The 22,409-nt window shown below is 47.2% G+C and overlaps 2 protein-coding genes and 1 long non-coding RNA gene across 3 annotated transcripts in view; 2 read left to right on the top strand and 1 right to left on the bottom strand.

The window, feature by feature from the left end:
- LOC309537565 (uncharacterized protein) overlaps positions 1-7,016 on the top strand; it is a gene marked incomplete at its 5' end in the record, with an annotated part of 50,499 nt that extends 43,483 nt beyond the window's left edge. The window contains one exon of the mRNA XM_082232465.1: positions 6,792-7,016. The remainder of the gene's footprint in view (positions 1-6,791) is intronic.
- LOC309537018 overlaps positions 1-20,512 on the bottom strand; it is a 95,019-nt gene extending 74,507 nt beyond the window's left edge. Inside the window, exons 1-2 of the long non-coding RNA XR_014221756.1 lie at positions 20,368-20,512; positions 19,770-19,846 (exon numbers count right to left, since the gene is read on the bottom strand). This is a non-coding gene — a long non-coding RNA (uncharacterized lncRNA). The remainder of the gene's footprint in view (positions 1-19,769; positions 19,847-20,367) is intronic.
- The window catches only part of LOC309536733 (uncharacterized protein), a 105,305-nt gene that overhangs the window by 72,298 nt on the left and 10,598 nt on the right, over positions 1-22,409 (top strand). The window contains exons 3-4 of the mRNA XM_082230966.1: positions 14,900-14,981; positions 15,247-15,329. Of these exons, the coding sequence (XP_082087092.1) occupies positions 14,900-14,981; positions 15,247-15,329 (165 nt within the window). The remainder of the gene's footprint in view (positions 1-14,899; positions 14,982-15,246; positions 15,330-22,409) is intronic.

The raw sequence follows: 22,409 nt of genomic DNA, 5'->3' as shown, positions 1-22,409 counted from the left end.
GTAACCCAGAGTCTTCCAGCAACACCTGTGCAGTTTTAACCAGAGCCTGACACTTCCGCTCTGCCACCCCCCCCTGATTGGGTGAAGTCACTGTGTGACGTATCCCTTTCTTGCGAAAGTACTTCTGCAAAGCAGAACCTGTAAACTCAGCTCCTCTGTCACTTGTGACAGCTTGCACTTTGGTGGAAAACCTTTGTTCCACCCCCTCAATCCACCCTTTGATCAGCTGTGCTGCATCATCCTTGGATTTGAGGCCATGTATCCAGGAATTCTGAGTAAAATCCTCCTGCATCGAGAGCAGAAACCTTGACCCTCCCAGACTTGGTTCCTTTACAGGACCCCACAAATCTATGTGAATCAGTTCAAAAGGCCTTGTTGTTATCCTTTCAACCTTTGGATAACTGCATCCTTTTACCTTTGCCAGTTTGCAAGTTTCACAACTTACAGCATGTCCACATTCTGAGATCTTACAACCATTGGAAACTTCCGGCAGCACCTGTAGTTCTTCAAGAGAACTATGAGCTGTACGTGTATGCCAAGCATGTACGCATGAATCATGATTGGGAATTGTAGCACGCAGTGCTTGTGCTTTCTCAACCTTCCCACCACCCTCCAGAGACGTTTTAAGAATGAAGAGATCATTCTGCCCCTTTTTAACCTTGGCAAGCATCCTCCCTCCTTTGGAGATTGTGCACACATCACCCTGAAAACAAACCGTAAATCCCTTTTTCAGTAAATAAGGCACAGATAAAAGACAGTGTTGCATCCCAGGAACAGTACAACACTCCAACGTTTCCTGTAAAATACAAAAATGCAAATTTACAGCATTAGTCATATTTCTTTTCTGTCCATTTGCAAACAGTACAGTTTTTCCGGCAGGAATTGCCGTGCAGTTCCACCTCTCGACAGCAGGTGTCTCTGGAATCAAATTGCGATTAGCTGCAGAGTCAATAACAAAACTTAGCTCTTGGCTTGTCCCACGGCTGTCTTCAGCCAACGCCAGACTAGCCGTGATTTGATAAGTCTCCTGACGTTGTTTTCCTCGTCCTTCTCTTGCGTTCCCACGCTGACCTCCCCTTCCAGACTGGTTCCCATGGAAACCCGGCTGATTTCCATGGAAGGTGTCCTTGAAGCCTTCCTGTGCAGCTGCTCTCTGTGGGCAGTCTCTTTTGAAATGACCGTGAGATCCACACACGTAGCACCGACGAAACCCAGTGGAAAAACACTGCCTGGGGCTCCTCCCAGCTGGCCTCCTTCTCCTTCTTCCGGAGAAGCACTCCTTGCCAGATCCGCCCCCCCTGAACTGCCGCTCCATTCCAGCAGATTCAGTGGAAAACTTTTCAAACTTGCCTTTGGAACTTTCCGCCCCCCCCGACTTGCTCACTAGCACTCCTTGAGGCTAAATCATCAGGAACAGGGGCTCCAGCCATCTCTAGGCTATCAGCTTCCATCTGCTCTAGGCCTCCTGCTGAGTCTTCACACAGACGTTTCAGCACTCTCCAGGCCTCACACGCAGATTCAATGCTTTCCAGATGATGTTGCAAATTAGCATGAACACCTGCTCTCAACATGCAGACCTCAGCTCTCATAGCTTTCTCCCTCTGCATTTTCTCCTCCAGAGAAACAGACTTCAGCTTTCCTGCATCTCTGTCCACCAGTTGCACTGGTTCCCTCTGGGAAATGTCCCAAACCTCCGTGGCTATGAACCACGCTCTCACCCATCTTGCCCAGGTATTCCACGCTTGGGCGGTGAGTTCCTCAAGCTGTTCAAACGGAGCTTGAATCCCCTCCTGGCCATCTGCCATGTTTTCCCGTTCTCCCAAGTTGGCCCCAAGCTGTACTTACAAAAGCACCAGCTCTTCTGGCGTGGAGAAACGTTTCCTTGCTGCTCTCAGCTCACAGCTCCACAGCATTCAGCAACAGCGTCTTTCAGCTTGCTTGCTTGCTTGCTCCCGTGCTCCTCTGCTAGACACCGCAGATTTCTCAGCTCCCGGCAGCTCTTCCGTGACAGTTTTACGATAGGTGATTTAGGTTACCCATAACCTGTGGAATTTGTTTGATCTGGCGCGACCCCCGCTAATTGATTTACGATCCTCAATTAGCTCTTTACTGCCCGGCACACTTCTCCTGCCGCACGCTCTGCTCCGATCTCTCAGTCACGCCGTAGCAGAGATTACACAGCGGTGTAAAACTGTCATGTAGCTTGGCTTCCAGACAAACACACACAGTCCAGGTTTGTCTATTTACAGCTTTTATTCCAACATTTCTCAGGAATTTCCAGGACTATTTGCAGCCATGACAAAACTGCATCCTTTCCCCACAAAGTACCGAGTGGGACTGGCATACTCTTCCCAAGCTCCTCCCAAGCTTCCAAAATTGACGTCAGAATGGTGTGGCATCATGGGAAGAACTTAACCCGTTAAGTTCCAACCTCAACAGAGAGCAGCCCAGACTCCGAGGCAGAAGCTGCAGCAGGAGAGAGGGATGAGGAAGGCAGAGAGGGGTCTGGCCGCTGTAGACAACAACAGAGCCAGGTGAATGTTCTCTAAGAGGACAGCCTTTTTCCTGTTCTGTTAGGGTCCAGTGTGCTTTGAAGATGTGGCTGTCCATTTCACAGACGAGGAGTGGGCGTTGCTGGATCCTGACCAGAGAGCTCTCCATAAGGAAGTCGTGGAGGAGAATCGTGGGATCTTGGACTCTCTCGGTAAGGCTCCCTATTGGATCATCCTATCTGTTTTGTAATGCAAGACATCTCTCTATGTGACGAACCTCTGATATTTTGATGGGGCTCAACAGCGCCACCCACAGCACCTGGGATGTTAACACTCCCGCAGCAAACCTTGGATGTATGGCTATTGATTGTTTTCCCTGTGAATATTCTTCCTCCAGTTCTGCCGTTTAAAACCATGATCAGGCTGTCTGAACTGCCCAGGCCTTCTTAAATGTAGGATTCAGAGTGATTTGAGGTGTTGAAGTAGCTTCAGTCCAGTTTCCTGCTTTTGTTCTTGCTTCTGTCTCTCTCTGGTTGACCAAAGAGTCGCTTGGCATTGGAGATGGCACAGATTCCACGACTGAACCAAACAAACTCCATCCCAAAACAGAGCCATGCTTTTTGAATCTCAGGCAGTGAACCCTGTAGTAACAATAATGATAATTTTATCATTTTTACCTTGCCCATCTGACTGGGTTGCCCCAGCCACTCTGGGCAACTTCCAACAAATATAATAAAACATCAAACATTAAAAACTTCCCAATACAGATGTGCCTTCAGAAGTCCTCTAAAAGTTGCATAGTTATTTCCTTGACATCTGATGGGAGGGCGTTCCACAGGGTGGGTGCCCCTATCGAGAAGGCCCCCTGCCTCGTCCCCTGTAACTTCTCACAGTAATGTAACATTTAAGTACAGTGGTACTTCGGGTTAAGATCTTTATTCATTCTGAAGGTCTGTTCTTAACCTGAAACTGTTGTTAACCTGAAGCACCACTTAGCTCATGGGGCCTCCTGCTGCCGCTGTTAGTGGAGTCTGTAACCTGAAGTGTATGTAACCCGAGGTAATACTGTATATCTTAATTTTGGACAGGGAACTTTCCCGCTTTGGCCACCTTTTAAATACCGTATTTTTTGCTCCATAGGACGCACTTTTTCCGTCTTAAAAACTAAGGGGGAAAGTCTGGGTGTCCTATGGAGCGAATGCAGGGGTGGGGGGAGGCAGGCAGGAAAAGCCCCCAAGAGCCACACACAAGCTTCTCGCGGGTCTTGCGGGCTTTTCCTCAGGAGGGAGAAGGGACTGACGCGGCCAGTCAGTCCCTTCTCCCTCCTGGGGAAAAGCCTTGCGCAACCTCTCCAGCCGGGGGGAAGGCTGCGCAAGGCTAAAGAGGAAGCCAGGGCAGCGAGCGCGATCCATCCTCTGTAGCCTTGCGCGCCTCTCCAGCCGCGGGAGGCTGTGCGAGGCTAAAGAAGCCAACTTTTAAAAAATCTCTCTATCTCTGCCTCTTTTTCTTTTTCCATCCTTTCTCCACCCCCTTCTTTTCCTCTGGATCAGTGTTTTTATCTAACATTTTAGTTTGTAGGGGGGGATATTATAAAAAAGGAAACTTTGCAGCTTTTATTTTAGTATACAATAAAAACAGATTAAACAAAACACAAAAGAAGGAAATAGCAAAGAAGAGGAAGAGAAAAGGGAAAGGGGGGGATACAAAGCCATTTACCAGAGGTAGATCTTAACCCTTGCCTCACCTGGGAGCTTCTCTGGGCAGGAATTCCCTCGGCTTAAGTGGGGTGGGGGAAGAGTGGCAGGTAGGGGGGTACCTACCTAGACACTGAAGCTACATGTCTCTCCGATGAAAATTGGGAGTGGGCATTGTGTGAAGTGGCTGTGGATCTCCTGCCGCAGAATTGTAGGAATGTATAGAGTTGGGAGGGCCACCCGAGGGTCATCTAGCCCAGCCCCCTCACAATGTAGGAATCACAGCTAAAGAACACTAGGCAGATGGTCCCCCAACCGCTGCTTAAAAGCCTCCAGTGGTGGAGACCCCAACACCTTCCGTGGTCATAGAATTGCGGGGTCAGAAGGGAACCCCAGGAGTCATCTAGTCCAGCCCTGGTGGACAGCGGGCGCGATCCATCCCATTGCGCAAGGCTAAAGATGCTGTGCAAGGCTAAAGAGGAGGCCAAGGCAGCGAGTGGGATGGATCGCTCTTGCTGCCTTGTCTTCTTCTCTAGCCGCGCTGGAGAGGTTTAGCTCCTGGCTGGAGAGGTTGAGCAGCTATGGATCCCGCTCGCTGTCTTGGTTTCTTTGCTCTTTGGGACTGGGGGGGGACCCGGGATTCCCCCGCAGCCCTGAGAAGCTCTGGGAGAAGCGGACAGGCTGTGCGCATCGTGTCCGTGGCTCTTTGGGGCTGCGGGGGGGGGGTGTGTGATAATATTTTTCCCTTGATTTCCCCCTCTAAAAAAAAGGTACGTCCTGTGGTCCGGTGCGTCCAATAGAGCGACAAATACTGTAATAATAAAAGCACATTTTATTTATGAAGATAGTATAGATCCATATTTAAATTTGAACAAAATGACATTACCAGGTTAAGCTGTACTTTTAAAAACTAGAGAGAGAAAACATATAATATTCAACTTGATTTGTATACGAAACTATACATTTTTACAGAACAAAAGGAACATTGTAACATCTAACTCCCTTTGGTTCTTCCCCTGTCCCAAGCATTAATTAGCATTGTTCCATAATTTAGGACTGCACTTCTTCCCGAGACCCTAATCCGTTTGCCTCTTAGTTTCAGGTGGTGATGAATTGGAAATGAAGAACAAGGGAGACCACAACGAAATCCACACAGTGGAGGAGCCAAATCAGGATTCAGACTGTGGAGAGAGCTTCAGTCAGAGCTCCCATTCCACTTCCCATCAAAGAAATCCCCTTGAGAAGAAACACTATCAGTGCTTGGAATGTGGAAAGAATTTCAATCAGAGGGCCAAGCTCACCTCCCATCAAAGAATTCATACAGGGGAGAAACCCTTTCAGTGCGTGGAATGTGGAAAGAGCTTCACTCGGAGTGCCAATCTCACTTCCCATCAAAGGATTCATACAGGGGAGAAACCCTATCAGTGTGAGGAGTGTGGAAAGAGCTTCACTGATAGCTCATCTCTCACTTCCCATCAAATAAATCATACAGGGGAGAAACCCTTTCAGTGCGTAGAATGTGGAAAGAGCTTCAATCAGAGGGCCCATCTCACTTCCCATCAAAGGATTCATACAGGGGAGAAACCCTATCAGTGCCTGGAATGTGGAAAAAGCTTCAGGACGACCTTTGAACTGACTTTGCATCAAAGGATTCATACAGGGGAGAAACCCTATCAGTGCGTGGAATGTGGAAAGAGCTTCAGTCACAGGTACAATCTCACTTCCCATCGTAGAATTCATACAGGGGAGAAACCATATCAATGCTTGGAGTGTGGAAAGAGCTTCAGTCGCAGCCACACTCTCACTTGCCATCGTAGAATTCATACAAGTGAAAAACCATATCACTGCTTGGAGTGTGGGAAAAATTTCAGGATGCGCTCCGAACTCACTTCCCATCAAAGGATTCATACAGGGGAGAAACCCTTTCAGTGCGTGGAATGTGGAAAGAGCTTCATTAGAAAGCACAGTTTCACTTCCCATCAAAGGATTCATACAGGGGAGAAACCCTATCAGTGCCTGGAATGTGGAAAGAGCTTCATTAGTAAGCACAGTTTCACTTCCCATCAAAGGATTCATACAGGGGAGAAACCCTATCAGTGCCTGGAATGTGGAAAGAGCTTCAGTCAGAGCTCCCAACTCCCTTCCCATCAAAGGATTCATACAGGGGAGAAACCTTATCAGTGCCTGGAATGTGGAAAGAGCTTCAGTCGGAGTGCTGAACTCAGTTCCCATCAAAGGATTCATACAGGGGAGAAACCCTATCAGTGCGTGGAATGTGGAAAGAGCTTCACCTGGAAAATAACCTTCACTTCCCATCAAAGAATTCATACAGGGGAAAACCCCTATCAGTGTCTGGAATGTGGAAAGAGCTTCACCAGGAAAGAAAGTCTCACAGCCCATCACAAAATCCATACAGGGGAGAAACCATATCAGTGTGTGGAATGTGGAAAGAGCTTCAGTCAAAGCAACAATCTCATTTCCCATCAGAGAATTCACACAGGGTAGAAACTATTTCAGTGCCAAGAGTGTGATCAGAGGGATTTATGAAAGTTTGGTCTCATTTTTAAGTTCTTAACACAATTGGAGCTCTTAAAAGGACTTAGAGCTCCCTGAAAAAGCTAAAATCAAGACAGGCTTGGACAAGTTCGTTTCTCTTTGAAGGAAAATATTTCTTCTACTCTGAGCCACTTAAAGAGAATTGGATTCCTGCAAGACAACCACTCTTATCTGGACGTCTAAATTGCTATGTCCTCTTGGACACATTATTTCTTTTTTCTGTTTTATGGTTCCTCTCTTAAAGTAATTATTTGGTTCATTTGTTTAATTGAAATCTTAATTTGAGAAATTGGATTTTATGCTAAACAGCTTATGTGTGTTGGTGATCAGGCTGGAAGGAAGAGGGAGGGCTGCAGGGACGCGGACTTAGAAAAAATATTGGGGGGGCCCGGGAAAGCTCATGAATAATAAATAAGCTCATGAATATGCAAATAGAGTGGCTCCGGCCCTAAATAGGGCAAGCCACGCCCCCCCAGCCAGCCGATTGGCTGGCTGGGAGGTGTGGCCAGTCGGGATTCCCCTGTTCTCGCGGGATTTCCGGATTTCCGGCAGTGCCTTGGCAGCCGGGGCTCTCCGATTAGGGCGCGCGGCTGGCTGGCTGGCGAAGGAGCAGGTGCGGAGGAGGCGGGGGACGGCGGCGGCGCTCTACTGGAAGGGCGCCCGCCCGAGATTATTGGGGGGGCTGAGCCCCCCCAAAAATTTTTTTGAGGGGGCTCGAGCCCCCTCAAGCCCCATGGAGTCGGCGCCTATGGAGGGCTGGAAAAATGCAGGAAACAGGATCTCTTGGGAAAGATTTATTCTGTGACCTTGACAAACTGATAAGGTGCTGCTGGAAAACAGGCTGCTTTGAGAACAAGGGAGAGGGAGATTTTGAATATGGCAGTTCAAAAACAGTTAACACCAGGCCTGTGTTAAATTTGGAGACGCTATTAGCCCGAATTGATAAAAACCATTAAATGGTGACAAATTTGACCACTAAAACAGAGACACTGACAAAGAAAACAGAAGCACTAGATGTCTCCATGAAAGGAAGGGAGGAGAAGTCTGAAAAGCTGGAAAAGAAGGTGGTGGTTTTTGGGTAGAGAACCAATGTGAATAAATCCCCCCAGTGAAACCCCCTGGCCGGTCGTCCTGTCTCCCTCTCCCTGTGCCCCCACCCTGCCCCAATCAAAGTCCCAGCCAGCAGCTGCCCCCCAGGCCTTCCTCCGCCCATCTTGGGGCCTCAAGGCATGCGGGCAGAATTTGGTGGGGGGCCAGGCTGGGCTCAGAGGTCTGCTTTCCTCTCCTTGCACTGGGAAGCTTGTCTACTAACTAATGGATAAAGGGTTGTTTGGAAGACTAAGCCATCTCTACCCCCCACCCTGTTTTGAAATAAAGCCTATTTAAGAATTGGGGACATGGAGGAAGGGGAATGTTATGTTCTAAGCTTGGATCCTAGAACAATAGGCAAGAAGGATCCTAGAATGCAACAACTGATTGGCCCTGCCCAACGCCTTGAACCAGATGGCAGACCCAAGAGTCACAGGCCCCATGGTCTGACACACCAGGGCAAAAGATCACAGACTGTCAGGTATACCAGTTGCCTCATTCTAATGCGGAAAAAAATTACATTTTACATGCCGCCTGGAGCTTGATACAGGCTCAACCCTGTCCATAATCTTGGCATGGACATTAAGGAAATTGTGTCCCAGTGGCAGCTCCAAGTTTGGCCAGCCCCATTCACCCTCTGGGAGACTTCCACAAACTCAAGGTTAGCTTACTGGGGTTGGTGTGGTTTGGGCCACTGGGGTTAGCCATCACCGGGGTGAACTGCACCAGCTCCCACGTGAACGTGGATGTCACGTGCAAAGAGTTTCCGGAGGTTTTCGATGGGGCATTGGAATGAAATACTGCCCCCCCTGTTGGCCTACAACTAGACCCCGCCATATGACCCACCAGGTTCAAGGCCCACCAGGTCCCGTTCACCCTCAAAGCCCCACATTGACGAGGAATTAGACTGGCTTGTGGAGCAAGGAATGCTCTAGCCGGTGCCTAATGCCCCCTGAGAAACCCCAATCATCACACCTGTCTAGCCCAATGGCTCAGTCCACATCTGCGCAGACTACAAATAGACCATAAACAAGGCCCTTACGGTTCATGCATACCCGGTGCCAATGGTCAGCCATGTCCTTGCCACCCTGGCGGGGTCTAAGATTATTGGCAAGCTGGCCCTGGCCCAGACCTAGCAGCAGTTGCCAGTGGACGAGGCCACTGTGGAGGCACAGACGATTGTAATGCACAGGGGCGCGTTCCGTGTCAAGTGGCTGCAAGTTGGCGTCCGCGTGGCCCCAGGGATATTCCAAAATCTAATGGACTCTGTCCTCAAAGGAATTCCCGCCGTCACCCCCTTCTTTGATGATGTGCTGATCACCGGGGCCACGCTGGGGGAGTTTGGGGACCGGCTCCGCACGGTTCTGCACCATTTACAGATGGCCAGCCTCAAGGTGAAGCAGGAAAAGTGCCTCCTAGGAGTGCAACAGGTGGATTTTCTAGGATTTACACTAGACGCAGACGGAGTCCGCCTGACTGGGGACAAGGTGAGGACTATTTGTGATGCCCCTGCACCTAAGGGTAAGGCAGAACTCCAAGCCTTCTTGGGACTATTGAACTTCCGGATGATTCCTGGAGGGAAACTACAAGGAGGGCTGGACAGAAGAATCCCAAGGGGATAGCAGAAGGGTGAGGCCCATAGAGCGGGAGCAGGAGGAGCGGGTAAGGAAGGCAGAACTAGGAAGTCCAGAAGTGGCTGAGGCCGAGCAGCCACAGGAACCAAAACCACAACCGAGTGGACCAGCAGCATCCAACCCAACGACCCCGTCACAGCCGGCAGCCCTGGAACAAGAGCCAGAACCAGGAACCCCTACTGAGACACCCAAGACCACAAGGCATACATAGGTGACCGGCATACTTCAACGACTATGAATGCTAACCTTCTGGGCGCAACGGGAACGTAGAGGGGAGGGGGGTTATGTACTAAGCTTTGATCCTAGAACAAAAGGCAAGTAGTATCCTAGAATGCAACAACTGATTGGCTTGCAGGAAAAGACCAATCAGGCTCCAGGAGGGGAAGCAGAATCAGCCAATCAGACAGGACTAATTGTGTAAATAATGTAGATAAAAGATTGAGGTTGGGGGGGGATTAAATCACTGTTTTACAAGCTGCAATAAAGAGCATGAAATAACTACAGGACTCCTGAGTAGATTTCAGAGAATCTAATGCATCTTTGTTTGGGATTGTCCAGCAAGGAGATTGGAGATGGTTGCCAGTCAAAAGGTAGTTTAAGACACAGGGGGGGGGGAGAGCTCCTTGTGGAAGGGGGGGCAGTTTTGGGAGACATTCCAGCCGTGGCATTGGCAGCCAGATGAGGAATCCTGGAAGAGGACACTCCAGGCTCATCTAGTCCAACCCCTGCAATTCAGGAACCCCGGTCCTTAGTCCCGCCAGCTCCCTTGAACTGGGCAACTCAGATGCCTGGAGCAGCGCCCCGTTGGAGAGCAGCCTTGGGTCTCCTCTGGAGCTGGCTGGACCTTTTGGACGGCTGTTTCCATGCCTCCTGCTGGCAGGCCCGGTTGGGAGTTGTAGTCCAAAGCCCATTGAGGGTGCCTGGTCCTGGAGGTGGTTTTCAAGTTGGAACTATGTTTTGTTTTTGTTGTTTTTTAAAAATAATATTTATTGATAATTTCGAAATTACAAGAAAAAGAAAAAATCAAAAACAACACTACAATACAAAAAAGAAAAAAGAACAATAAAAAAGAGAAAAGCACAAAATATGAAAACCAATACAATACAGCAAAAGAAAGAAAGAAAAAGAAAAAAAGAGAAAAAAAACACAAATCCCAAATTGCATATCCATAATTTCCATTTGCTTGTTTCATTGACCTCCTCACACCTCCGTTTTTGTGTTCTAGTTTAGTAATTATTTCAGCAAATTCTTTCCATCTTTATTTTTGTTACAAAATTTATCTTAACAATTTAAGCTAATAATTAACTCAACAAATCCTTACCATCTTTCCCCATATTCTGTTATTCAGATTACCTTAATTTATTTAACCTTATCTTACCCCTAAGTGCCTTAAGACTTAAATCTTAAATTTCAAATATACATAGCTCCTGATATCATTTCTGCTAGAGTCATATAGTTTCATTCCCACATTTTCCCTAATATTCATTAGCTGATTCTAAAATAAGAAATTTCCATTATAAATTCTCTTCCAATCATCATCCAGCGTCTCTTCTTCCTGGTCTCGGGTCATGTCAGTCCATCAACCTGGAAGCCTTATGTCCGAGGCCCTTAAATCTCTTCCATGTCCCTTCTGCAATTCTTCTTCATCTTGTTTGTACTTGCACTTTTCGTTGTCTTTTGTTGGTCTCTGTCTTAGTTTCTTTCCTTTCTCATTGAGGAGTAGGTCTCTGGGGGATTCCAACCCAAAATTGTCTTCATCACCCTTCATCCTGGAGGAGGGCAAATGTTGTCCCTATTTTCAAAAAGGGGGAAAGAGAGGACCCAAACAATTACCGCCCAGTCAGTCTGACATCAATACCAGGGAAGATTCTGGAGCAGATCATTAAGCAAACAGTCTGTGAGCACCTGGAAAGGAATGCTGTGATCACCAATAGTCAGCATGGATTTCTGAAAAATAAGTCATGTCAGACTAACCTGATCTCGTTTTTTGACAGAATTACAAGCCTGGTAGATGAAGGGAACGCAGTGGATATAGCCTACCTTGATTTCAGCAAGGCATTTGACAAGGTGCCCCATGATATTCTTGTACAGAAGCTGGTAAAAGGCGGTCTTGACTATGCTACCACTCAGTGGATTTGTAACTGGCTGACTGACGGAACCCAAAGGGTGCTCATCAATGGTTCTTCTTCATCCTGGAGAAGAGTGACTAGTGGGGTGCCACAGGGTTCTGTCTTGGGCCCGGTCTTATTCAACATCTTTATCAACAACTTGGATGATGGACTCAAGGGCATCCTGATCAAATTTGCAGATGACACCAAACTGGGAGGGGTGGCTAACACCCCAGAGGACAGGATCACACTTCAAAACGACCTTGACAGATTAGAGAACTGGGCAAAAACAAACAAGCTGAATTTTAACAGGGAGGAATGTAAAGTATTGCACTTGGGCAAAAAAAAATGAGAGGCACAAATTCAAGATGGGGGACACCTGGCTTGAGAGCAGTACATGTGAAAAGGATCTAGGAGTCTTGGTTGACCACAAACTTGACATGAGCCAACAGTGTGACGCAGCAGCTAAAAAAGCCAATGCAATTCTGGGCTGCATCAATAGGAGTATAGCATCTAGATCAAGGGAAGTAATAGTGCCACTGTATTCTGCTCTGGTCAGACCTCACCTGGAGTACTGTGTCCAGTTCTGGGCACCACAGTTCAAGAAGGACACTGACAAACTGGAACGTGTCCAGAGGAGGGCAACCAAAATGGTCAAAGGCCTGGAAACGATGCCTTATGAGGAACGGCTAAGGGAGCTGGGCATGTTTAGCCTGGAGAAGAGGAGGTTAAGGGGTGATATGATAGCCATGTTCAAATATATAAAAGGATGTCACATAGAGGAGGGAGAAAGGTTGTTTTCTGCTGCTCCAGAGAAGCGGACACGGAGCAATGGATCCAAACTACAAGAAAGAAGATTCCACCTAAACATTAGGAAGACCTTCCTGACAGTAAGAGCTGTTGGACAGTGGAATTTGCTGCCAAGGAGTGTGGTGGAGTCTCCTCCTTTGGAGGTCTTTAAGCAGAGGCTTGACAACCATATGTCAGGAGTGCTCTGATGGTGTTTCCTGCTTGGCAGGGGGTTGGACTCGATGGCCCTTCTGGTCTCTTCCAACTCTAGGATTTTATGATCCAACTCACCTGTTCCCCACAGTCCTTGATATAATCCAAAATGAATTTAAAATCAAATGTCAAGGTCTCTCCAAACTAGGAACCTCCTCATCTCCAGACTCCCCTTGGCCCAAGTTGGAACTATGTTTTGACCCTTTGCCGAAAGGAGATGCCACAAAGTGTGTGTGTGAGGGGGGGTGTCTTTTCAGTGCCAGGATACAAGGTGCTCTCTTGACCTGGGAGCCCAATCCCTCTCCCCCACCCCTAGAAAAGGGGGTCTTCCCCTCATCCTCTCCTTGCAGGACCCCCTTTTCCTTCCTCTTTGCTCAGAGAGTCGGAACCAACTCTCTCTCAAGGGACCCTGGAGCCAAACCCTTGCAGAGTTTTACTTCTCAAGCAAAGGGGGGGAAGGAATACATTCTTGTTGCTCTCGAGATGCACAGAAATCTGTTCCCCGCGGAGGGAGAAGCTTGCCAGGCCCCCAATGTCCCCCCCCCCCATGGAGCAGCTCTGCACCTGCGCCACGCCCCCTGGCACCCAGCTGGCTTCCTAGAGAGGAATAAAGGGAGGAGGCTCCCCAGAGCACAAGCTCCGCCCCCATCCGGGCTTTTGTCTCTCTGCTCCACAAGTGAGTTCCCTTGGGGAGTTGGGGGGTCCCAGGGCTGCAGGGGAGGGTCCCCCCCCAAGAAGACCCCTCTGGGGCCCTGGCTCCTGAGAGAGAGAGAAGGGAGCAGGGCGAGCTCCGCTTTGCAAGGGCTCAGAAGAACAGCCACGAGGGCCAGGGAGTCATGATGAGGGGCCCCCAAAGTCATCTAGCCCACCCCCAGCCAGCCAGGAATCTTCTGCCCAGCCTGGGGCTTGAACCCAGGGGCCTGAGATCAAAGAGACTCATGCTCTACCCACTAAGCTCTGCTGCCATTTCTGGAAGAGTGAGAGAGAGAATGTGAGCTTGGTTTGCTCCACCTTGCAAGGGTTAAAAGGAACTGAGCTACATTCCTAGAGAGGACAGGGAATAAGGGGGGGGGACGAGGTCCTCCCAAGCAAATGCCCCTCCCTCCTTCCCAGGATCCTCCCTGCAAGAGGGGGAGGGGGCTTTGGTCTCCTGCAGGAGCTGCCTCAGTTTCCCTTCTGGCATCTGATGAGCTTCCTCTCTTTTCTGCCCTAGGGTGCATTGGGGAGAAGTGGGGCAGGGTGTCCCAGGGCTGCAGGGGACGGATCCGTGGGGATTCTGCTCAGCTCCTGCAAGGGGATCCCCAAGCCAGGGCTAAAAGGTTCTGCCCCCCCTTCCTCTCTGGAAAGCCAGGGAGGCTGCAAGTAACAGGAGGTCTGCAACTCTTCTCTTGCTCCTTTGGGGAGGAGTCACTGAGTCAGGAAGAAAAGGGCCTGCAAAGGAACCCTGATGCGATTGAGGAATCAGCCACGTTCCTTAGCCCAGGTGGCAGCCAGATGGAAACATCTGGAGGCAGAAATAAAAACTTGACCTCTGTGCTAAACAAAGTCCTTCCATCTCGCAGTGCGCAGTTAGACCCATGGAACTCCCTGCCACAGGAGGAAGAGATGGCTTGAGAAGAGGATGAGGCCCATTCAGGGAGGAGCAGAGGGCTAGCGATGGCTCCAGGCCCCCCAGTGGGAGTCAGCCATGCTTCTGAAGGGGGAGGGAGTTGCCCTCAGAACAAAGACAGAAGTCTGTCTTCAGACTATGGGAATATGGTGCTTGAACTCCGAGTCTGGGCTGTGATTCAGACTCATCCATGCTTGCCCAGGGAACGTTTCTCCTGACTGTGTATCAATCTGGGAGTAGAAGAATGCATTTGCTTTAAAGGATTCTCTGGCACCTCTCAGTAGGACAGGCAGAACGTGGCAGAAGACCTAGGGACTCCTTCCGATCTCCTGGAGGTGTCCAGAGAACAGAGATGGATGAGCAAGACTCAGCTGGCCCTGAAGCAGGAAGAGGCCTTGCAACCCACTATGAGAGCAGTGGGGGATTCTGGGAAAACTCTGTGAGGAAGAACCCGGGTCAGGAGGACACCCCTTGCTCAGAGGTGCAGAGCCAGCATTTGAGGCAGTTCTCCTCCCAGGAGGCCAAAGGACCCCGAGAGGTTTGCAGCCAACTCTAGAAGAGGAGGGAGAGTATCCCCCAATTCTCTACTAATTTGCCCATCCTTTTTTGGAAAGCATCCGAGGAATGATATTGGATAGCCCTGAAGTGTTTGCGTCTGCCGCTCCTTTTCTAATCCTTCTCCCCACTCTCTCTTGAATCCTTGTTGCTCTTTCAGAAGAAGGATCTGTTAGCAGAAATGGGTCCGGATTCCTCTGAGGCAGCGAAGACTCCCTTGGACTCCAGAGACAGGCCTCTGGGTAAGGAGGAAGGAGTTTTTTCTCTGTCTGGTAACAAGCTGTGGATTCGGAAACTGATCTGTGATTTCTTTTCATCTTATTGGAGAATTCACAGGGGACCAAGAGCCCAGAGAAAGGGAGATGTGTTTTTGCACTCTAGTATGTGAAATGGGTGCAAACGTCCACATTTAGGTGGCAACTCCTCCTTGTTTGAAGGCGCACCTGTAGTTTTCCTTCGGAGTGAAGCATGCGCTCTTGGCTTCCCACTTACCTTCTTCTCTCACAGGAGACGGAACGATGCCAGCAAGACCTGCTTGTCCATCTTTTCTTGGTGGCGGAGGAGAAGCTGCCCCTGTGGACCCAGAGCAGGTAGGAGGAAGGGGCCATGTGGGGAGAGAGGATGTCATGGACTGGGAGGAACCGCCCAGGAAGGAGGGTTGAAGGCTCAAGTAGGCTTCTAAGCAGTTCACACCCCATACCAGAGAGTGGCCAGGATTCACCCCATCAGTCCCACAATGGGGCTTTCCCCCTCTCATTCCCCTGCGCACCTTGGAGATGTCTATAGGGCTTCAGGAGGGTCCTCCCTGTCGCGAAATCTTCGTGGCGCTTCAGCAGAAATGCTTAGAGTTCCAGGTTCTTCAGTGCAGTATATTTATTGTGAGTTCTATATCTACAAATATCTACAGGCTATAATACAGGAGCAGCTCATACAGTCAAACGGAGTACCTGGCTGCACCTTAAGGCAAAGAGGAAGACTCTCTCTCTCTGACCACACTTCTCTGCACCACCACCTTTACTGCTGGACAGGTTTCCCTTTTAAGCCAAGGATTGCCAATCAGCTGACAGCACATTATTCTGACCCACATCATTCTGACCCTGCACTTGCATAGAAAGTATTGCAGGCCGATTGCATCAGCCAGTTGCATCAGCTAGCAGACTCAAGCTTGCAGACTTACTATCTCACACAGCATTCTGGGATCCCAACACTCCCCACCCGGCAAGAACAGCACAGAGGGACAGAAGAAGGGATCCTTCCATGTGGCAAACGGGAATGTTTGTGCACAGGATTTGAAGAATGATTTGGAGAACACCAGTTTCTTAATGCCCTTTATTAAAATACACAATGAATACCGGTAATTCCATTAACACATCAAAATATGCATCCATAAAATGTGCAGGAAAAAAATCCAGTTAATACAGAACATCAATTAAGAGGCAGAAAACAACAAAGTGTAATAGTTCACCTTTTTCTTTTAGGGTACAGTGTGCTTTGAAGATGTAGCCTTCCATTTCACAGATGTGGACTGGGCATTGCTGGATCCTGACCAGAGAGCCCTCCATAAGGAAGTCATGGAGGAGAATCGGGGGATTTCGGACTCTCTCAGTAAGGCTTAATATTACACCTACCCTCCCCCTCCAAGATGGCCCCCTTTTGCTCTTGAAGGGCTGGCCTGTCTGCAGTCCCCACAGCCTCCCATCAGGGAACCTTCATGGGGGCAGAAGCAGAGGAAAGGCCTCAGGAAAGCAGCCATGGCTCTGGCCAGATGCAGAGGAGGAGGAGGAGCGCTTACCCAAATTACGATTTATTCCTTCAATGCCTCCTTCACGTCATGACTGGTCTAAATCCTTTCAGGATGTCCTTGGCATCAAAATGAAAGCCTATCTGTTGAAGCTTTCACTGCTAGGCCGCATTGCTGTGATCAAAATGAATGTATTGCCTAGAATGTTATTTTTGTTTCAAACATTGCAAATTGTGAACAAGATGGATTGTTTCAAGAAGTGGCAGAAAGACATCTCAAAATTTGTCTGGCAGGGCAAGAAACCCAGAATAAAATTTAAGATTTTAACTGATGCAAAGGAAAGGGGGGGATTTGCCCTGCCAGACTTTAAACTTTACTATGAATCAGCAGCTTTCTGCTGATTGAAAGACTGGCTGCTTCTTGAGAACACAGACATTTTGGACTTAGAAGGTTTTAATAACATTTTTGGGTGGCATGCATATTTCTGGTACGACAACGTTAAAGCTCACAAAGCTTTTAAAAATCACATTGTCAGGAAAGCATTATATAATGTCTGGATTAAATACAAAGATGTGTTGGAAAATAAAACCCCAAGGTGGTTGTCGCCAATGGAGGCAAAGGCTGTGAAAAAACTCAATATGGAGGCCAAATGGCCGAAATATTGGGAAATTCTGGAACAGGAAGGGGACAAACTGAAATTGCAGAGTTTTGAGAAATTAAAAGTTAAAGTGCAGGATTGGCTTCATTATTATCAAATAATAGAGGTGTACAAGTTGGACAGGAAAATTGCCTTCCAGGTGGAAAAATCAAAATTAGAAACAGAACTGTTAGAACTCAATACTAAGAACTTGTCAAGAATGTATAACTTGCTGTTGAAATGGAATACACAAGATGAAACAGTGAAATCAGCCATGATAAAGTGGGCACAAGATATTGGTCATAACATTATGTTTGCTGACTAGGAACAGTTGTGGACCACCGGTATGAAATTTACGGCATGTAATGCCTTAAAGGAAAATATTATGAAAATGATTTATAGGTGGTACATGACTCCAGTCAAACTTGCAAAAATTTACCACTTGTCTGATAATAAATGTTGGAAATGTAAAGAAACGGAAGGTACTTTTTTTCACCCTTGGTGGACATGCCCAAAGATTAAGGCTTTCTGGGAAATGATATATAAAGGTATTTAAATATACCTTCCTTAAGAAACCAGAAGCCTTTCTCTTGGGCATTGTCGGCCAATTGGTGCCAAAGAAAGACAGGACTTTTTTTATGTATGCTACAACAGCAGCAAGAATTCTCATCGCAAAGTATTGGAAGACACAAGATCTACCCACCTTGGAAGAATGGCAGATGAAGGTGATAGACTACATGGGATTGGCAGAAATGACTGGCAGAATCCGAGACCAGGGAAAAGAGACGGCGGAAGAAGATTGGAAGAAATTTAAGAACTATCTTAAGAAACATTGTAAAATTAATGAGTGTTAAAATGATGCGGTTTTAGAAAATAAGTGGATTACAGCTGTAAAGATTAAGTTAAAAGAAAAGAAAGGTTAACAATTAGATAAAATTAAGAGTGAGGATTTGCTGAACTAAAAAATTGAAAGTGGAATGCAGAAAGGGGAGATATGAGGAGGTCGGTGAAGTAAGTTTTACGAAAATAAGGATTTGAAATTATACTTGTTTTTTCTTGTTTGTGTTTGTTTGCATTGTTGTGTCTGATTATAAAATTTGTGAAACTTCAATAAATATTTTATATATAAAAAAACAAAACAAAATGAAAGCCTATCTGGTGCCCGGAGAGCCTGGCGAGGAAAAGGCCCGCCAGGGGGATGTCCTTGCAGAGCCTCTCCCCCTCTGGGCCTTTCCTGCTCCTTCTGGGGTGTTTGGTTTCTAGCCAAGAGAAAGCTTGCTCTTCTTGTCTCCTCTTCGCCCCTCAGTGACTTCACAGCTCTGGTGCAGTCCCTTCCCAGATACAGAGAGTGATCTGGGGTGTCGTGGAATCCTAGAACTGGAGAATTCTGCAGGTCTGCCCAGAACTCATTGCACCGAGTTCAAGGGAACTTCTTCCCTGGTAGTTCCTCTGGGGATCTCCGTTCGACCGAGCTGATAAAGCTCATCTTCCGGAATCGCCTCAACGTGATTGACGACCTGAGCCTCTGATAAGGCTCCAGGCACATTCCCCATTCAGCAGAGTTTCCAGCACAGGGAAGAGACGAGAGGTTTGGGCTACATTGCTAGGAGTTTTATTATCTAGCTACGCAGACAGAAAAATACACCCTCTCTCTGTCAGAGCAGAGAGCAACTGAACAACAAAGGAACAGGAATCCGTCTCCCGTGAGACTTCCAACAGTATGGAATGTGTGGAATGTGGAGAGAGTCTTGTGACTCCAAAGCACTGCTGAGTGGCAAACAGAAATGGCAAGCATTTTCTCCTCACTTACAGGAACATTGGGAAGACAAGCTGGCCTTGTTGTGAGCCAGGTGTCCTAGAGAGACAGTGGGGGAAAGGGAGGTCCCACTCTGAAAGGCCCATGGAATCAAAGGGAGGCTGGGGAGGAGAACAGGTCCTCTCAGGAGTGGCTTCCGAGTGTCATGATGCACTGGGGTAAGGCAGGGACAAATGCAGAGGGGCACTGCCTGCCAATCCAATTCCCCGAAATTCATCACCCATCCTGAGACCCTCAGAAGAAGATTCAGGAGGGGCCTGGGCCCCTGACCAGCTACATGGCTGGATGGTCCTTTCCACCATTCAAGAGGCGAGTCCCTCCATCCGACCAGGGAGGGTGTTGCTTTACTTGCCAACAAGCAGGACACACACGCCTGTTTGTTGCCATCAGGCTGCAATAAGCTTAGGGGAAGTGGCAGGTTGGGGCACCTAGGAGAATATCCTACACCCAAAGACGCCCCATGTGGTCTAGCGGAGAGACTAAGAGCCCTGGAGCTGGAGGAGGGAGACCTGGGCCCATTTGACCCCATGGCTAGGAGCTTTGGAAGGAGGTGGGGAAGATGGGGAGTGAGAGGAGCTGGTTCTGGGTGGAAAGATCCACTCTGAGGAAAAGATCACCAGCTAGAGAAAGGCGTCTCTGAGCTTAGTGGGAAGGACAGTGTGTGGTGTCCTGGGAGAGTAAATCAGGCCAGGAATGAACTGGGAGGCTTGGTCAGGAGAAGGAGGAGCTGGAAAGAGACCGGCTGCTGAGCTCTCATCCCAGTCAGGAGGGGAGAGATCCTTCTAGAAAGAGAAGACTCCCAAACCAGAGATCCCTTGGGTTTTGGCTTGGAATACCTCGGGAGTAGGGTAACTGGCAGAAAGTGCCACCTTGTTAAGAGCCAAAGTCTCAAGTGTGAAACAACTGAGAAAACCTTGAAGGCAGACGATGGATGAAGATTGGAAGAAAGTTTAAAAATTCATTTAGAGAATTATTGTAAAATTAATGAGTGTTAGAAAAAATGTTGGAATGAAACTATTTGGCTTTAGTGGAAATGCTTTAAGGAATTACGTATAAATAAGTTTTAAGTTTTAAGCTTTAGGGCTTTTTATGGTAAGATAAGGTTAAAATAAATTAAGGTAATTTAATGACAGAATATAGTGAAAGATGGAAAGGATTTGCTGAGATAATTAATAACTAGAATACAAAAAAGGGAGGTGTGAGGAGGTCGATGAAACAAGTTAATGAAAGATAAAGATTTGGAAATATTGGATTTGTTTTTTAAATTTTTTGTTTGCTTTTGTTTTTGGTTTTGATGTATTGTGTGGTTTTTGCGTTTTTTTTCTTATTGAATTGTATTGTTGAATTCATTTTTTTTTTGTCTATCTCTTTTCCTTTTTCTTTTTTCTCTCTATAATTTTAAATTCTCAATAAATATCATTAAAAAAAGAAAACCTTGAAGGGAAATAACATTGTAAACTGAAATATCCTACGTTTTATCCACTCATGTCATAAACTTCCTTGTTAAATAAAATCGTTAATGTTTATTTGAAGAAATCCTGCCTGAGACTCCCAATTAGTGAGTTTTACCTCATGCAAGTCCCCCACAAGATAATCTTTTTTTTTTTTTATAAAATTTTTTATTGGGTTTTCACATTTTATATAGACAAAGACAAAAACACGAAAAACATAAAAACAAACAAACAGAAAAATAAAACAACAAACATATATAGTTTCCAAGAAAAAAAAAACTTGTTTTCTAACCCTGGTCATTGACTTCCCCCCACCCCTCCCTTGCATCCCTATTCCCAAATTTGTATCAGCAAATTGGCATTTCCTTATCCATCTTAATATTAGTCCTTTATATATATAAAAAAAGCAAAATTAAATTTATTCTAAGTTGGACCTCAGTTCCCTTCCAACGATTTCCCATTTTGTCTTAAATAATAATCTTGTTAGCTAAATCCCATAGTCTTAAGTGTTGTTGAAACTAGATTCTTCCCTCCCTCCCTTCCCCGGTTTGTGTCCCTTCCGAAAACATGTCCAAAATAGCAATTATTAGCCCGGATTCCTCACGTCCGAGGCTCTCAAATCTCTTTCAGTCCCTCTCCGCCGGCCTAGTTGGCAATCCTTTATGTCGGTCTTCATGTCTCGAAAGAGTTCTTTCACAGTCAGTCCAAAATCTCTTCCCATATTTGCAAGCAACTGCTGAGGAATTTCCACAAGGCATGAATTTTGAACATAATCAAAGTCAGAGTCTATGTGGAGGCGCCAATTATATTTCTTTATTTTAAATTCCTTGATTTCATAAATTCCCAGGGCCTCCACTTTCATCTTCTGGATCTTTCGTAGATTTGTAGTAGGTTCAGTCCAATAGTCTCCTTGTTTATATTCCACAGATGTCAGCTTCTGGACAATATTTTCCCGTTTCAGTTCTTCTCTTTCTTGTTTTGTCTTCTCCTCTTCTTTGGTTATCATTTCCGGCTCAGCTGTGGATTCTTTCTCAGCCAGGTTCTCATTACATTGAACAGAACTACTTGTTTCAGGATTCAAGGTCATCAATTGTTCACTCATAGCCGTAGTCTGTTCCTGTAAGATTCCAACCAAATAAAACATCCTTTCGATTTCTCCCAGTATCTTTCCATCCATAGCCATTGTAATTCCACAGATTTCCCCCTAGAGGGAATCTGGTTACTTAGTGTTCTTTTCTCCAACAGTCCTCCCCCACAAGATAATCTGAGGTAGTTGGAGGGCATTTGTGGGAATTGTGTTCTGTGAGGTGGGTGCACTATATTTAGGAGAGAGAACGGGCCCAAGGCTGCCGGGGGGGGGGGGAGCCCTTGCGTCGTCGCATATTAATTGGGGGCAGGGGTGGGATAGGAAGTTAAAACCCACACAGATCCTATTTAGTTTTGAGCGGACTGGCAGACTTAAACATTCCTGAGGAAAACTGGATGCTCTACTTACGCCCACAGATATGTGGAATTTTGAGTGAAATATACTCAGATCTCAGAGAGGATGAAACCTCTGATTCCCTCACATTTAAGGAGAGAGTGAAAATGCGCTTTGGACTGACTGCAGAACAAAGCCAAAAAGCCTTTCGTGAAATTAAAAGGAAACCAGGAGAGAATGATAGAATCATAGAGTTGGAAGAGACCACAAGGGCCATTGAGTCCAACCCCCTGCCAAGCAGGAAACACCATCAGAGCACTCCTGACATATGGTTGTCAAGCCTCTGCTTAAAGACCTCCAAAGAAGGAGACTCCACCACACTCCTTGGCAGCAAACTCCACTGTCGAACAGCTCTTACTGTCAGGAGGTTCTTCCTAATGTTTAGGTGGAATCTTCTTTCTTGTAGTTTGGATCCATTGCTCCGTGTCCGCGGAGAGACTTAGGCCCAACTGGGTCGCCGAATTGACCAAGCTCTGGACAGATGGGAGGAAAGTGAGATGAGCTCAAACAGCTGATCAGTTGAGAGCAATGTTTCCAAGAGGTTC

The sequence above is a fragment of the Podarcis vaucheri genome (genome assembly GCF_965113315.1).
Source record: "Podarcis vaucheri genome assembly, chromosome: 7".
Classification (NCBI taxonomy): domain Eukaryota; kingdom Metazoa; phylum Chordata; class Lepidosauria; order Squamata; family Lacertidae; genus Podarcis; species Podarcis vaucheri.
Note: the sequence above shows the minus strand (reverse complement) of the source record. Positions and strands in the feature narration are given on the sequence as shown.